The 16,785-nt window shown below is 45.0% G+C and overlaps 1 protein-coding gene across 1 annotated transcript; it reads left to right on the top strand.

The window, feature by feature from the left end:
• Nucleotides 1-14,667: 14,667 nt before the first annotated feature.
• On the top strand, nt 14,668-16,186 carry LOC103294409 (zinc finger protein 77-like). Its single transcript, XM_008150803.3, has one exon. The coding sequence runs from the start codon at nt 14,668-14,670 to the stop codon at nt 15,829-15,831; it is 1,164 nt and encodes a 387-aa protein (XP_008149025.3). The 3' UTR covers nt 15,832-16,186.
• The last annotated feature ends 599 nt before the right edge of the window (nt 16,187-16,785 follow it).

The raw sequence follows: 16,785 nt of genomic DNA, 5'->3' as shown, positions 1-16,785 counted from the left end.
ATTAAGTGCAGTTCTTTCATGTGAGTTTACTTTAAAAAAACAATGTATATTTTATTTTCAAGGAAAATCAAGTGGATGGCTTGGGACAACAGAAACTTTTGTCTCCTCGTTCTGTAGGCAGAAGTCCAAAATCAAGGTGTTGGCAGGACCAGCTTCCTCTGAAAATGCCAGGGAAGCATGTGTTCCAGTGCTTCCCAGCTTCTGGAAATTCATTGGCTTGAGGCAGCTTCACTCGAATCTTCACAGGGCAGCCTTCTCCCTGTGTGCATGCTTGTCTTTTCAGATGGCCTAGTTTTTGTAATTATTGGATTAGGGCCCACCTTTCTCCAGTATGACCCCATCTTCTACAACAACCCCCCATGACCCATCCAAGGCTCCAGAGCCACCTGCCACTGCCCATGTCCACTTCTAACCCCTGTGCTCTGCATAGTCTCAACCCCAGTGGCCTGTGGGAAATGGAGATCTCAGAGTCTCCGCAGACACCCAGCAGCCTTTTAAGAAGTTCTGCAGAGATACCTAGGGGCTCGGCCTTATTGGAAGTATGCAGGGTAGGTCAGTGGGGCAGAGACTCAGAGAAGAGGCTGCATAGGGAAAAAGGGAAGCTCAGTTCCTCCCCTGGGTCCTGCGAAAGCCACCTCTGTGGCTGAGCTTCAGAAGTGGCCGCCCGCTGTCTCACTGAGGATTTGGGGCCGCTCAGGGCAGATGGAGCCGGCACATGAGACCAGCAGGCCAAGGGGACTCAAGGCAGGATGCCTTCACTGTCCTCACTGAGCAGAGTGACAAAGGGTCAACATGATGAGTGCATTTCTAGAAGAATCCTAAAGCTGCAGGGGTAGCCTGGAACGTCCGAATCCCAGCCACAGTGGGCCCCTGACACTGCTCGCTCAGGTCCGCCTCCTGTGGTTCTGATGGAGAGAGGCTTGTTCTGTTGAGGTTCAGGAAGTGTCCTGTCCCATTCCAGGAGGAGAGAGAAGTACATGATGTTGGCTCATCCTGAGGAGGTAAGAGTTGTCACATGGGTGCTGCAGAGGGCCTGGCTGTGTGTCTCTGGAGACATCACCTTTGTCAGTGTGTCGGAGTTTGTGTCACGTCGCCCTGTGTGTATGTTAGAGTTCGGGTGTTTGAATGGCAGGAGCCTTTGTGATTGTGTTTTACTGCAGGGCTGTAGTATTTCCTCAGTGTGTTTCCTGAAACCCAAATATACAGTAAGCCCACAGAGATTTACAAGTGACTTGTATTTAACTTTTAAGATATAGATAGTTATTAGAATATTAAATTCTGATGAATTATTAAAAAGTAGAAAGTTTCGCCCTAGCCGATTTGGCTCAGTGGATATATAGAGTGTCAGCCTATGGACGGAAGGGTCCTGGGTTCGATTCCATTCAAGGGCACATGCCAGGGTTGCAGGTTTGATCCCCAGGAGGGGGTGTGCAGGAAGCAGCTGATCAATGATTCTCGTCATTGATGTTTCTGTCTCTCCTCTCCCTTCCTCTTTGAAATCAATACAAATCTATTTTAAAAACATTTTTTTAAGTAGAAAGTTTCAGTTATTTTTAGTGGGTTTTCATGAATTCCAACATTTCACAGAGTGCTTACTTTTACGGTAACAGAATGACATATGCTGGGAGTAATTTGGACCTCTAGTTTTTCTCACAGTCTAATTTATTTCCAAATATTGCGTTTTTACTCTAGTTTTCTAACCAACAGTGGTTCCACCAGATGAACTCCTGAATGGTATTGTCATATGAAATATTTTCGATTGTGATAATTGTTAAAGGAAAAGAACAGATGACACCAGAATGGCTCCCAAAGTGGATATAATGTAATGTAGTTAATACAATGCCATCTTGTTTTTCTGTAAAACACCCAAGTGAAACTGCTATGTGGCAAGAGTGAAACAGAAAATTTCTACTTAATAAGCGGCATGTTTTGCCTGACATTAACTTGTCGATTGTGTAATTGTTAAATTTATTATAATTGTGTAAATGACTATTAGTCCAATTTTGTTTCTTACATGCTGCAATAAACATTTCTGTTCATGCTCACAGTTTGGCCATGGGCTTGGATAGGTTACCCAACTGATGGGTCTTCAAGTCCATTCTGGAAGCTGAACTGGCTCTGATCCAAGTATGTCCATTTTGGGGCTGAAGCTTAATCCATAGCACCATGGGGAAGGTTCCTCATGATGGGTCACTCGGGCACAGAGGGAAGCCAAATGCACAAGCACATTTCAGGATTTTTCCTTATAGCATTCGCTCACCTAGCACTGACTTAAGCAAGTCGCATGGCTCACACTGAAAGGGAGAAGAATTAGGGTCTTGCTGCCATGAGCAGACTGTTTCTCAGGGGATTGAAAAATTTGAATCAATAATGAATCCACAACATCACCTTTTAGGAAAGAGGTTGCATTACACAGCATCATTATAGAGAATTTACTTTAAAGATCCATTCGTAAGTAGTTAGTTCTTCATTGTTTATTTTCAATATTTTATTTTGGGAAAATTCATACTTTGTGTAAGTAGAATGGTTTCAGAAAATCTCATAATATCTATTACCAGCCTTCAACCATTTTCCATCAACTGTCTTCCCTATAACACCCAGTTCCCTCTGGATAATTTGAGACATTTTTTTAAAATATATATTTTATTGATTTTTTACAGAGAGGAAGGGCGAGGGATAGAGAGCTAGAAACATCAATTAGCTGCCTCTTGCACACCCCATACTGGGGATGTGCCCGCAACCAAGGTACATGCCCTTGACCGGAATCAAACCTGGGACCCTTCAGTCCGCAGGCTGATGCTCTATCCACTGAGCCAAACCGGTTTCGGCGAGACATTTTTAAGCATATAATTTTATCCTTAAATATTTGGAATATATCTGTTTGCTTAACATAACCGTAACCAATGCTATTATCACACCTAACCATGATCCCTTAACATATTCAAATATATAGGCAGTGGCCCATTTCCCTAATGGATGACATAATTTTAAAACTTTTGCTGTTAAGAGTGTTTGCATTGGGATCCAATAAAATCCATACATTTAAATTTATTCTCTCCTTTATATCTCCTTAAAAAAAGTTTCCTTTTTTTTTTCTTTGTATGTAATTGTGGAATATAATAAATCACAAGGAAATTTTCATAGGTTTTCTAGTTGCATCTCCCTGCTATTATTTAACACTTTCTTCTGTTCCCTATATTTGCAGATAATTGTAAATTACATCTGGAGGGGTGACCATATCCAGATCTGATATTTTGATGAGAACAATCCAAAGCTTGTTTGTATATTCCGGCAAGAGGCACAAAGAATCTGGAAGTGTTACATGCATGAGACAAAAACAGCCTTTGTATATTGGTCCTGTGTGGTTCATTCTTTACCACAAGGCATTGGTTCAAAGGCCCACTGGCGCTAAACTCAAAATTTCCCACACATCAGTTGTTTTCGACATAGCCCAAATGAGCAGATTTTAGCTATTTGAAGCATGCATGCTTTTCATACCCATAGAACTGTGCCCGGCAGCTGCTAACCATAAATAAGATAAACCCTGTAGCTATAAAAGAACCAGGCTGTGCTGCCCTTTGGAGCTCTCTGATCCAAAGACTTCCCGCTGGGCTGCAGAGGGACATCACCTAAGCATGTGAGCCCCTCTCTGACTCCCTTCTCCCCAGGAGTTTCCTTTCACCCCTCCCCGTTTGGGTAGCGTGGTCCCCTTGCCTTTGTCTCTGGACAGTCTCATGCGATGGGGGACTTCCCCCACATGCCAACCTGTCAAAGTATTGCCTGAAAAGCTCAGGTGTGCTACTGCCTCCTGTGCTCATGTCTTTTTCCTGAATCAGCCTGAAAGTCTCAAAATGGAGGTGATTTACCCCAGCTGGTGTGACTCAGTGGTTGAGCTTCAACCTATAAACCAGGAGGTCACGGTTCAATTCCCAGTCCAGGACAGGCACGTGCCTGGGTTGCGGGCTCAATCCCCAGTGTGGGGCATGCAGGAGGCAGCCGATCAATGACCTCTCATCATTGATGTTTCTCTCTCTCCCTCTTCCTTCCTCTCTGAAATCAATAAAAAATATATATATATATATTTTTAAAGGAGGTGGTTTATTCTTTTGTGATGTAAGATGGCTTTGATGATCATTACCTGGAGCATTTTTAAAAATATATTTTATTGATTTTTTACAGAAAGGAAGGGAGAAGGATAGAGAGTTAGAAACATCGATGAGAGAGAAACATCATCAGCTGCCTCCTGCACACCCCCTACTGGGGATATGCCTGCAACCAAGGTACATGCCCTTGACCGGAATGGAACCCGGGACCCTTGAGTCCGCAGGCCGACGCTCTATCCACTGAGCCAAACTGGCTAGGGCTACCTGGAGCATCTATAACTTGTGAAAAGTTACCTGGAAAAGAGAGCATGTATTTCCAGAATGAGAGGCAAACCACTGAACGAGGTGGCTTACATTTACTCTCACAGTTTTGGAGGCCAGATGCCTGACATCAGTGTGGCAGCAGGGCTCCCTCTGGGACTCTAGGTAGAACCCTTCCTCGCCACCTCCTGGCCTCTGGTGGGGGCCTCAAGCCTTGGCATTGCTTGGCGTGGCTTGCATCACTCCAATCTCCACCTCTGTCATCACTTGGCCTTCTCCCTCTGTATCTGCCTTCACATGGAATGATCCTCTCCTTATAAGGACTTAATTCCTGTTGGATTAGGACCCACCTTAATGGCTTCATCTTAACTTGATGACATCTGCAAAGATCCTATTTCCAAAAAAGATCACATTTTTTATTGGGATGTTTTTCATTATTGTTTTGCCAAAGGTCTTCATGTATTCCTGACACAGTGTTTTATCAGATATATGATTCGAGAATAGTTCCTTGGGTTCTGTGGCTTGTCTTTTTCATCGTCTTAAATGGTACTAGAAAAGGCAAAAATTAAGTTCAGCAATGCCAATGTCAAGCATGTAGAATAAAGAAACTTATGCAGGAATGGTGGGAAGATGATTTCATACACTCAATTGGCATTTCCTGTAAATTTTAAATTATCCATAGTCTACAACTTAGTAATTTTTCTACAAGGTATAGAGAATGTGTTACTCATGGGCACTGGAAACTGAAATAGGATGGATAGGGGCAGCGTTTTTCACAAGAGAAAACAAAAACTTGCAGTTTTTATCTAAGATGGATGCTTCACTGATACATTTAATGTTGATAAATGCAGCAAATTCAGTTCCCAGGTTGCATTGCCGAGAGGCTGCGCTGACCCTGCATTTCTTCATTCTGGGTATTTCCAGGACTGAAATAAGCATTGTGACTACATTTGGCACTTAGTGGAAGTTTTTCCTACAGCTGACTGCTATCTAAATGATAAACCCAGTATGTTTCATTACATTCAATTTTTTACATGTGATTATCCAGTGTTCCATTCTTTCATTTTTTAAATGTGATTCAAACAATCTCCATTTTTGGTTAAATGTTGTTTTCTACATTGTTTCTGAAAAACAATTATGTAGGTTTCTCTATCAGTTGTATACTTGCAAGTATTATTATGTTTCCTTAATAGGATCTATTCAAATATCCCATTCTGAAGGATTAACTGTTCATATAATTGTGTCAATATTCTGTATATGTTCTAGTGTGGTAGTACTAAAGACATACACCTTTTGGCATTTTTCTTTTTGGTGTATTTTTCCTCAATGTCTATGCAGCTACCATTTTCTTTCTCTAACAAGACCTAATCATCCGAACAGTGAAAACCTAAATGTTGCTTACATCAATGGTCACCAGGCAAAGAACAAGAGGAGTCATGCTTCTGCAGCTCCACAGAGTGGAGGGGAAACCGGACATGTGTCTTCCTCAGTTTTCTGGGACAATTAGGACAAAGGTTTTCTAGGCCAGGTGAGCGCCTTAGTTGTGGTGGGAATGAGTTAGGAGATGGACTTTCAGTTTATAGGTGTCAGTGCCTTGAGGAAACTCTCCTAATTTCTGAAATGCTACTTCTAGGTGTTTTCAAATACCTCTTAGATACTTAATTGAAAATCAAAAATAGAATGGAAATAGCTTCCTGTTTTACGTTTTGTTGCTAGTAGTTTTGCTGAATATTGACAGGATGATTCTTCCTATATTGTATAGTAATTGATTAATAATGTTACTGATGCCCTGGCTGGGTGGCTCAGTTGTTTGGAGCATTGCCTGCTACACAAAAGGTTGTGGGTTCAATTCCAGGTCAGGGCACATACCCAGGTTGTGGGTTTGATCCCTGGTTAGGACCCATAGGGGAGGCAACCAATCGGATGTTTTTCACATCTCTCTCTCTCTTTCTCTCTCTCTCTCTCTCTCTCTCTCTCTTCCTCTATCCTTTCTTCTCTCTAAAAACATATCCTCAGGTGAGGGTTAAAAAATTAAATAATGCTACTGCCCACTTATGGTCTCTATATTTTCACTGGATAAAGAATGGACCGATCTTTTCTCGTCACTCAGTTCATTTAAGTTTTTTTGATCTGCTCCCAAGGCGCAAAGCTCAGTTTTTGTCTGTGTCAGATGTCCTCCAGTCATACTTCTCTGTCCTTGTGCATCCTGGGAGTAAGGTGATTGGTCCTTGAAGGACTTGAGAGGAAATGTTCGGTAAAGATCCCTGTACAGCCAGCCTTTCCAGAGTGGAAGCTTGTACCTAAGCAATTCCACCCTTTGTCAGAATGGGCCTTGCTGTCTAGTGTCATCGACTCACCAATGAATATGGTTATTCATAGGGACACCAACACACTAATACTTCGTATAGTCTCACTGAACTTTCACAGCATGCAAGGTGTGTATCACAGCCTTATACAGTGGGATTCCACCATGAGCAGAAAAGAGTCCATCCGTGACCTTTTCCTGGGATTCTTGCTTTTTCACATCAGAACCATGAAGTCCCCCCTTTTAACCATTTCCTGCACAGTTAATTTTTGTGCACACACACAGGATGTTTTCTTCTGCAGCTGAGGTGGTTTGACTGCAGTGCTCTTCGGAATCTGAAGTTTTGGAGGGCTGAGGGTCTGGAGATTATGAATATGCATGTGTCCCTGTGCAAGTAGGAGACTGATAGGCAGGTGCCCTGTGTTCTTTTAGGGTATGGCCAGTCCTGCGGGCACAGGAAGGCTCAGGAAAACAGTTGTTTACACTGAGGTCCTAGAGAGACATGCACTCTATGCACAATAGGGGTGATGCCGGGGGAGTGTCAAAGGAGCAGGTGTGAACAAGCTGATAGCGAGCGGAGGGCAAGGGCCCAGGGGCAAGTGCCTGCAGTGCTTGTACGTGTGGAGAGTAATCATTTGTTTTGAGCCTAAAGTGTAAGGCACATAAGGGATGTCCAGAAGTTAGCATCAGACAGTGAGTGTGGATTCTAAGAAAGGCTTGATTTGAAAAGTGGCCCATGTTGGATTATTTTTATTTTGAGGAATTACCAATATTTATAGTCAACAGTTAACTCATCCAAGGAGACAATAAATTATGTAGGTTATGGAGTTTGGTGAGGAGGAATATTTATAAACAGGGTGTGGCAAAAATAGCTTTACAGTTGTGAGTATGCAAAACACAGTTTCTTATATTATTTACTAGAGGCCCCATGCACAAAATCTGTGCAAGAGTAGGCCTTCCTTCCCTGGCTGCTGGCACCGGCTTCCCTCTGGCACCTGGGACCCGGGCTTCCCTGGCAGCCCCAGCTTCATCTGGAAGGTCGTCCGGAAGGATGTCTGGTCTAATTAGCATATTATGCTTTTATTATTATAGATTGTATTTTCCATACAAACTGTAAACCTACTTTTGCCCAACATTGTCTCTTAACTTAGTTACCGTATATAAAATATTAAAATGGTGCTTAATACACAGTAAGAAATATCTCAGTGTTTACATAGTAATGAGAACGGCAATGCAGCCTCAGATAACTGGAAGCTGGCCTGGCCCTCACTGCTGGGCTGGGATTTTTTTCACATCAAAACAACTTTTCCCACCATCACCAGAGGCAATTCCCTGAGCAATGCAAAGGGAAAGCATGCTGTGATCATGTCTTTAAAAGATGAAATATGAAACAGAATCAAATCACAACGATAACTAAAAATGCACCAATTCTTGCTAATGTGAGTGGTGTCTCTTTTCCAATCACTGTTAGGCACACTTCACTCTGCTTTTAGACAAGAACAGTTAAGGTATTCAATCATGAAATTGTTCACATCCCCACAGCATCTACTCCAGTGTAAAAGGATACTCTTTTTAACACTCAAGTCCTTTAACACAAGTTTAAATGCTGGACATATATCCAAATCTGTCCAAAAACCCTATGTCCTAATAATATGTTCTTACTGACACGCCCTACATCTCCAATACTCTAAGCCAATACTCCACAGTTTCTTTTTTTTTTTTTTAATACTCACCCGAGGATATGTTTTTACTGATTTTAGTTTGTAAGCCCACCATGCAGGCCTCCCCTGAGCTTGTCATGTTTAGTAAGTGGCCCCTTTTCGTGCACACCATTTATATAAAAAATTCAAAGAGACAAAATATTTTAGTGGTAGCCAGGGGGTAGGGTTATTTATCATGGCTATTATGGCCTTAAAAATTTTTAATGGAGATATACTAATTCACATACCCTAACATTCACAGTTTTAAGCGTAAAACTCAGTGGTGTTTGTACATCACAAACTGGAGAAATATCACTATATAATCTATATAAGGAAATACTGCCTTTTACATTTCAAAATTCTCTGTGGGCTGACGGAGAACCTGATCGGACATAAATTTCTTTGCAGCAAAATGTACACAAGAATTCTAACATGTCACACCAGTGTCTGTGCTGAGAGGAGTCCTGCGCATAGACTGGGGTCGCCGGGTCGCCCTTTACACTGGGCAAAGGACGGTCACCATCCACCTTAAGCCCCAACTGAGGGGTACAGATGCAGGGTGGGGGCCCCCCAGTGTCAAAAGTCATGCATCAAAACCTGTAATGGACTCTGTTGCACTTGTTGGCGTCACTAGTGTGTTTCTGTTCTTTAAGAGCACAGAACCAAGGTGAACTTGCCCCTGGACGGATCCCTGATCTCGAAGGTCAGCAGGACAGTCTGCCCAGTCCTGCCCAGTCTCGACTCCGTGCAGGGGATGCTCCATGGGAAACTGAGTCAGGACGCCCCGCTCCAGGAGGAGCGCTCAGGCGGGGCCACCAGCCCTGTGGGCTGACGCAGGGTTCATCCCGCCGGGAGCGCGTTCCGCTGAGAACTGATGTTCAGGGCGGGCAGGTCCGGGTCAGCAGAAGAGGACAGGCAGGGAAGGGCCGAGGCCCAGGACCGGCAGTTCCGCCCGGCTCGGTCACGTGACCCGGCCTCCGCCTATCATTCGGGTTCAGAACGTAGCGGTCCTATCAGGGAATAGAGAGGCGGGGGCGGCAGCGCGGGGGCGGGGCCTCGGAATTGCCCACTCCGGGGACAGTAGGAAGGCCTGGCCCCCTTTCCACTCCGTGAGCCAGGAGTTCCGACCAATCAGGCAGCGGGAACCCGAAACATGGTCCAATCAGGGCACGGGGCAGGTCCTCTCGCTGACCTCGTGTGACTTCCCTCCGTGTGACGCAACGCTTGCCGGTAACTGCTCCCCGGGGCTCCTGGTTACACGTGCCTGTTGCTCCCGCCCGCCCAGCCTGCGGGGCCGCTGGTGGACTCTCTGGACTGTGCTGAGCCCCGAGATGGTGAGCGCATTGGTCCTGCCCCCAATTCCGGGAGGGGCTGGTTCATACGACCCGATGCGAAGGGAAGCGGCGTGGGCCGGGTCTCCCCAAGTCCCTGGAAGGTCCCGACCCGACTCCCCGCCCTCGGCTGCAGTGGGTCCCGGCGTCCAATCCCGTCCCCGCGTGCGAGTCCCGGTGTCCCGACCCGAGTCTGGCTGTGGGACGGACGGAGGGCGAACGGTCACCAGCGCCGGCTGTCGGGCTGGGGGCTGGAGGTGGAGGGGAGCCTGTTGCAACAGGGACAAGTCTGAGATGTCAGGTGTGCCCGCGTCTCCAATCAGACAGAGAAGGGCTTTCTGTTCTGTGGAAGGAGGGTGAGCAGGAAGGGCCTCTTTCTGGTCAACAGCCTTGTCTGCATGTCAGTGCTTGTTCAGATAGGGAGGGAGGCAGTGTCTGGGCCTGAGAGAACAGAAGCCTGGATAAAAGATGGGAAAATTTGAACACTGGGTCAAGCCCCTGGAAAATTTAAAATCCAAGCTTTGTAAGCAGAGACTTTCACTCAAAAGAATTATCCCAAGGGGTGGGGGAGAAGGGATTGTGCACTCGGGCATGGGCTGTGCAAATAGGGAGAAGGCTCCCACCATGCCATCTGGAAGCTTTCTAAGTTTTGCTTTTAAAGAGGAGTAAACAACACACACACACACACACACACACCTTTCCTCCCTGTGTGTTTATTTTCTCCACATGTTTGCCAGCACTTAAATGATCTAACTTAATTTTTGTCCATGTAATGTGTGATCCAGAATCTTACGGTGACACAGGTTTTTACTGGTCATCACTGAGGTATATCGTGATTCGTCTTCTGATTCATCTTCTGTGCATCAGTTTTCAGTCTTGTGGTCGCCTTTCATTCATTTCCATGTTTATTGATGTCTGATGTTTTCTTAGATCCTCTGGGCTAGGAATCCCCTTTTCATGTGCAGGTGGAGTTCATATTTTTTTCCAAGTGTGGTTTATCTTTTCATTCTCTTTATTCTGTGTTGGTGAATGAGCTTTTAATGTTACTAGAATTGAATTGTTTCCTTTCACCCTTTTGTATTCCTGAATTCTGTTGTTTTTGAAGAAAAATTGCTGTTAATTTAAGAAGAATATATTTTTAGCTTGTCAAAACTATTTTTCAACAGCTTTGAGATATCATTTAAATACCATAAAGTATACCTGTTTAACATAACAGTATTTCATTCATTTACAGAATTGCACCCCCACCCCCATAGTCTCCTTTGAAACATTTTTGTCACCCCATAAAGAAACCTGTGTCTACTGGCAGTCACTCCGCATCCAGTCTGCAACCCATCCCCCCGTCCCCCCATGCTTCATCTATTTTCTGTCTCTATAGATGGGCTTCTGTACCACACTGTCTGTGGTCTTCGTGAAGCCTGGTAAAAATGTACTTACGGGTCATTGATTTTGTGCCATGAATCACAACTTTATTTCTCTTACTGTCACATACATTCCATTGCATGAATATTTCCACATTTTGCTTATCCGAATCACTTAATGTTGTTTCCACTTTCTGGCTATTATGAATCAACCTGGGCATGTGCCCTGACCTGGAATCTAATCCAGTGACCTCTTGGTTCCTGTGTCAGTGCCCAACCACTGAGCCACACTGGCTGGGTTCAGTGACTCTTCTTTGAATGACCATTTGCCTTGAATTCAGGCACTGCATTGTTGATCTGCGAGGCTCCGCTGGCCTGTCCGATTCTTTAGGAACCTGGCTCGCCTCTTACCCGACAGGTATCCCAGGCCCTGAGCCCTGGCCTAGGTCAGTGCCCACAGTGTCCACCTCCTCCTGGAAGGGGTCTTGTCTCTACCTCTGTTGGATGTGAGAGGACTAGATCAGGCTCCTTGACGCTGTTGACTTCCAAGGCAAGAACTGTTAAGATCAAGCCGCTCTGGGAATCTCGAGTGCTCATGACTTGCTGACATGCTGGCTTCGGGTCTTGGAGGCCACAAGGAAGTCACCTTTGAGCAAGCCCAGTATTCGTTTCCATTTATCTGAATGATAATTTTATTTTTCAGTCTTCAGCTTACCGCAGAATCTGCTGTATCTCATTTAAATCCTTCTTTTTAATTATGTGTGTATAAATTCCTATCAGTTGTTGTCACACTTGGTTTCAAGGTTCCAAGCATTTATCATCACTGAGTGCACTGCATTTTGTTTGTTTACTGATTGTCATTTTCTCATGAGAATGTGAGCTCAGGAGTCCTAGGAATGGAGTTCCGTTCCCTGTCAGCCTCCCCCATCCTCCTGCACATGCTGGTGAAGAGGTGCCTTGTTGAAATAGAACACGTGGGATGTTTCAGAACGCGGTGGTCTTTGCGGATGTGGCTGTGAACTTCACCGGGGAAGAGTGGGCTTTGCTGGATGGCGCTCAGAGGAAGCTCTACAGAGAAGTGATGCTGGAGACCTGCAGGAACCTGGCCTCCGTGGGTAAGGATCATCCTAGAGTTTAGGGAAGAGATACTTTATACAATACCCATTCCTCATTGGGGCCAAAGAATAGGTTGAAAGGAGGACAGACACAGTTCAAGCCTTCGTGGACCTTACCGAGAGTCAGATGGCTTTCCCATGAGAAAGTTTCATGTTTAAATGGATGTTTTATTTCTCTTAAATAAAAGTCTGAGGTTCTTGCCTGTTCAGTGTGGCTCATGTCAGTGCTTATTCAATCAATGAAAGTATTTTTTTGTAAAAAAAATGAAGTTTGGAGGTCATGGTTCCATTCCTGGTCATGGCACATGCCCAGGTTGTGAGTTCAATCCCTAGTCCGGGGTGTGTAGGAGGCAGCTGACCAATGATTCTCTCTTATCATTGATGTTTTTGTCTCTCTCTCCCTCTCCTTTCTTCTCTGAAATCAATAAAAAAGTATATTTTTAAAAAATAAATGAAAAATAAAAGCCTGAGGTTCTATAATTTTAAAAGTGTGACCATAGTCTCTCCAGTTTGTTTTGGATCAGCGGGAGCAGCCTTACGGTTTTCACCCTGAGGACGTTACACTGTGGTTAGTACAAGTTTGACATGGTAATCTTGCTACAATTAAAGCCATGCTCACCCATCACCAAAAGCCTTGAAAATCATAGCACCGGCCCATGTCCTGAAACGTGCACTGCCCTCCATCCTCTCTCATGATGAGCTTTTCTCCAGGAGCCACACCCTATCCGACCTCCCAATGGCATTGGGACTGGGAGGAATACTTCATCTAGGGCCTTAGTGTCCGTGAACACCAGGAGAGCAACACCCCTCAGGAGGAACAGATTCCACACGAGGGTATGGTATTTAACACATCACTTAGAAACATGCCTCAGTCTGTGTTTGAGTTGGGTGACATTTGTCTTTCATGTGGCTTCCCTGTTGGACTTTTCATCCTCCTCACTCACTTGGGAAGACTTTTTGTATCTCCTCTTGTAAAGGGACCATTGGGCACGTGCATTTTCTCCAGGTCCTACTTTGATTTTCTGATAACATTTACCTCAAATCCAGTCTCCATTTCTTTCTTTTTTTAAATAAAATATGTTTTATTGATTTTTTTACAGAGAGGAAGGGAGAGGGATAGAGAGTTAGAAACATCGATGAGAGAGAAACATCTATGAGCTGCCTCCTGCACACCCCCTACTGGGGATGTGCCCGCAACCAATGTACATGCCCTTGACCGGAATAGAACCTGGGACCTTTCAGTCTGCAGGCCAACGCTCTATTCACTGAGCCAAACTGGTCAGGGCTAGTCTCCATTTCTTTAGAAGTACTTCTTTTTTAAATATATTTTTATTGCCAGGCCAGGGTGGGTCAGTGGTTGAGGTCGACCAAGAGGTCACCAGTTCAATTCCCATTCCAGGCACATGCTCCGGTTGCAGGCTCAATACCCCTAGGGGCTGCAGGAGGCAGCCAATCAATGCTTCTCTCTCATAGATGTTTCTATCTCTCTATCCCTCTCCCCCCTCTCTAAAATCAATAAAAACATATTTTAAAAAACATGTGGCTCAGTCTGTTGAAGCATCATCCTGTACACCAAAAGGTTGCAGGTTTGATTCATAGTTGGGATGCATATGGGAAGGCAACTGATCAATGTTTCTCATATCAGTGTTTCTCTCTCTCTCTTCCTCTCTCTCTAAAATCAATGAGCATGTCCTTTAGTGAGGATTTTTAAAAGTTAAATTTATACTATACTGTAGTCTATTGAGTGTGCGATGACATTATGTCAAAAAAATCCACAAAACCTACATGCTTCAGTTAAAAATACTTTATTGCTACCAAATGCTAACCATTATCCCAGACTTCAACAAGTCATAATCTTTTTGCTGACGGAGGTTCTTGCCTTCAATTTGTAGAAAAGGCAGTATTTGCATAGCACAATCAAGCACAGTGCAGTAAAACATGATATGCCCACGTGCTTTTCATTGTTGCAGCTTGTTGCACTCAAGTCAAAACCAGTGGATCAAGCCCTGGACGGAAAAACCTGAAGACTGAAATATCCAGTGAAGACAATAGAGTTAGACTCACAAGAAATGATCCCTGGTCTGTTTTTGGAGAAAAGTGGACATTTCGTAATATCATAGATGAGCACCAAACCCAGGAGAGGTATTTGAGGTGAGTACCATTCCCACAGGAGAAGGGGGATCTAGGCAGAGTGTTAGACTAACTTGAAATTAAAGAAAAAGTATAAACCTAGGTAGACAATTGTGTACTTAGAGAATAATCGCCAGGCAGTATTTTCATAAACGTGATGTAGATATCGAGTGTCTAAGCAGAATTCATTTGGAAACAATGATAGGGAAACCCCAGATGTAAGAAACACTAAAAATGATTGCTCTGAGCTCAGCCAGAGCGTTAAGCTTGTTCCACAGTGTAGACAGCGTAGAAAACATACCCATTTGTTGAAGATGGTAAATATATACTCACCGTAACCATTAACAACCACCTATAAATTATGAATAGAGAAATCCCTTATTATAGCCCTAATTATGTGCTATTTCTTTTGAACGGAAGTCATGTGCTGGAGACTCCCTGTGAGAGTAATGAAGGAAGTCAAGGTGGAGACACCGGGAACCAGATCACAGATCGTCCTGTGCATGAGCGACATCCGACTGGAGTTAAGCACTGTGGGTGTACTAAGCGTGAGAATGCCTGCATGGGTTGTTCTCTTCTTAAGAATCTACAGAGATCTCCCACTAGACACAAACCTCATCCGTGTGAGGAATGTGGACAAGCCTGCAGGTGTGTCTCATGTCTGAGCACTCAGGTGGAAACAGACCTGGTGGAGAAACCCCATCGATGTCAGGATACGGGGACAGCATCTGAGAGAGATGCACAGAGTCCGAGTGGTGAAAACTCTACCGAGTGTAAGAAATGTGGAAAAGCTTTCACTTGCTACTCATCCTTTCAGGGACATATGAGAGGTCCGTGTGGACAGAAGATCCACACGTGTCAAGTGTGTGGGAAAGCCTTTATGTTTGGGTGCCACCTCAGACGACATGTGAGAACTCACACTGGAGAGAAGCCCTACGAATGTAAGGAATGTGGGAAAGCCTTCAGCTGTAACTCCTACCTACGAGAACACGTGAGAATGCACACTGGGGAGAAGCCCTATGAATGTCAGCACTGTGGGAAAGCCTTTCGATTTTACTCCTACCTTCGAGAACACGTGCGGATGCACACTGGAGAGAGACCTTATGAATGTCAGCAGTGTGGCAGAGCCTTCCGGCACCTACCATCCCTGCAATCACATGTGAGGACGCACACTGGGGAGAAACCGTACGAGTGTAAGGAATGTGGGAGGGGCTTCCGTTGTCCCAAATACTTTAGAAAACATGTGAAGATGCACAGTGAAAGGAAACGCTATGAATGTACAGAATGTGGGAAAGCCTTCGATTATTCCTCATCCCTTCGCGAGCACGTGAAAACACACAGTGAAGAGAAGCCCTATGAATGTAAGGTGTGTGGGAGAGCGTTCCGGTGTCCCTCAGCCCTGCAAAGACACATGCGAATACACACCGGGGAGAAACCCTACGAATGTCCGAAATGTGGCGAGGCCTTCAAGCATTACGCGTCCTTGCGAAGACATGGGAGGACCCACACTGGACCGAAGCTCTGAATACGGGACTGTATTTATTTTTCCTTAAAACCTCATCACTGAGGAGACACTGGAGAGTGGAAAGTAGGTGGGAAATGTTTAGATCTTTACTTAGCTTGTGCATGAAAACTCAGGGCAGTACAGAAATCTTTTGTTACAAATACGGTTTTCCTTATAAGTGCCTCACCCGGAAGATGGATCCCTGTGTGTTAATTTCTAGTTTGTGTTACTGCTGTGAACACTTAAGATACAATTACCCCCCTATGTCCCCTTCATCTGTACTGCATGCATTTTGCTACATTTGAGTTTACTTAATTGTACAGTTATATGAAACTTGTCTCACTTCTATTACAATGTCTTTTGACTCAGAGGTTGATGGGTGTTTTCTTGTTTTGTTCTTTTTCATGTGCAACTTGAAATGTGTCCCCACACATCCTGACCCCACAAGTCACGCTCACGATCATCCACCCCTTGGCTTCCCGTTGTCCAAACCACTGGATTGATCCCTTTAAAGCTGCCCAGGGGTCAGTGCAAAGGGTGAGTCTCCAGAACTCTTGATGAGTCTTGGGCCAGACAGCTCTGCCTTCTGCCCAGGGAGCTGCGGGTCATTCCTTTGTGAGAGGCTCCACCTGCGGGAGCACTGTGGACACTGCCGGAGGCCGTTCCTTTGTGGGCGGGGCAGGTTTCCGGTGCCTCCGGAGCTGGGACCCCTCCAAGGGGTACTGCCCCTGTGGTCTCTGCCACAGTGCCCGGCCCGTACCATCCGGAGGCCCAGACAAGTGGGACGGTAGCCCTGCTTGCAAATGCCTAGAGCTGTGATCAGCGTGGCCAGCATTGCTTTTCCTCGCAGAGGTGGCTGCAGGCCGATCTCCCGTCCCACATGTGCTCTTTCTTTACCAGGTGCATAAGGGCAGAGGCACTGTGCTGGGGGGGAGTAAGGTCCTCCCAGGCCTGGCCAGGTGGCCCCATTGGTTG

Source organism: Eptesicus fuscus, chromosome 6 (assembly GCF_027574615.1).
Source record: "Eptesicus fuscus isolate TK198812 chromosome 6, DD_ASM_mEF_20220401, whole genome shotgun sequence".
Classification (NCBI taxonomy): Eukaryota; Metazoa; Chordata; class Mammalia; order Chiroptera; family Vespertilionidae; genus Eptesicus; species Eptesicus fuscus.
This window is presented reverse-complemented; position numbering and strand designations above follow the sequence as displayed.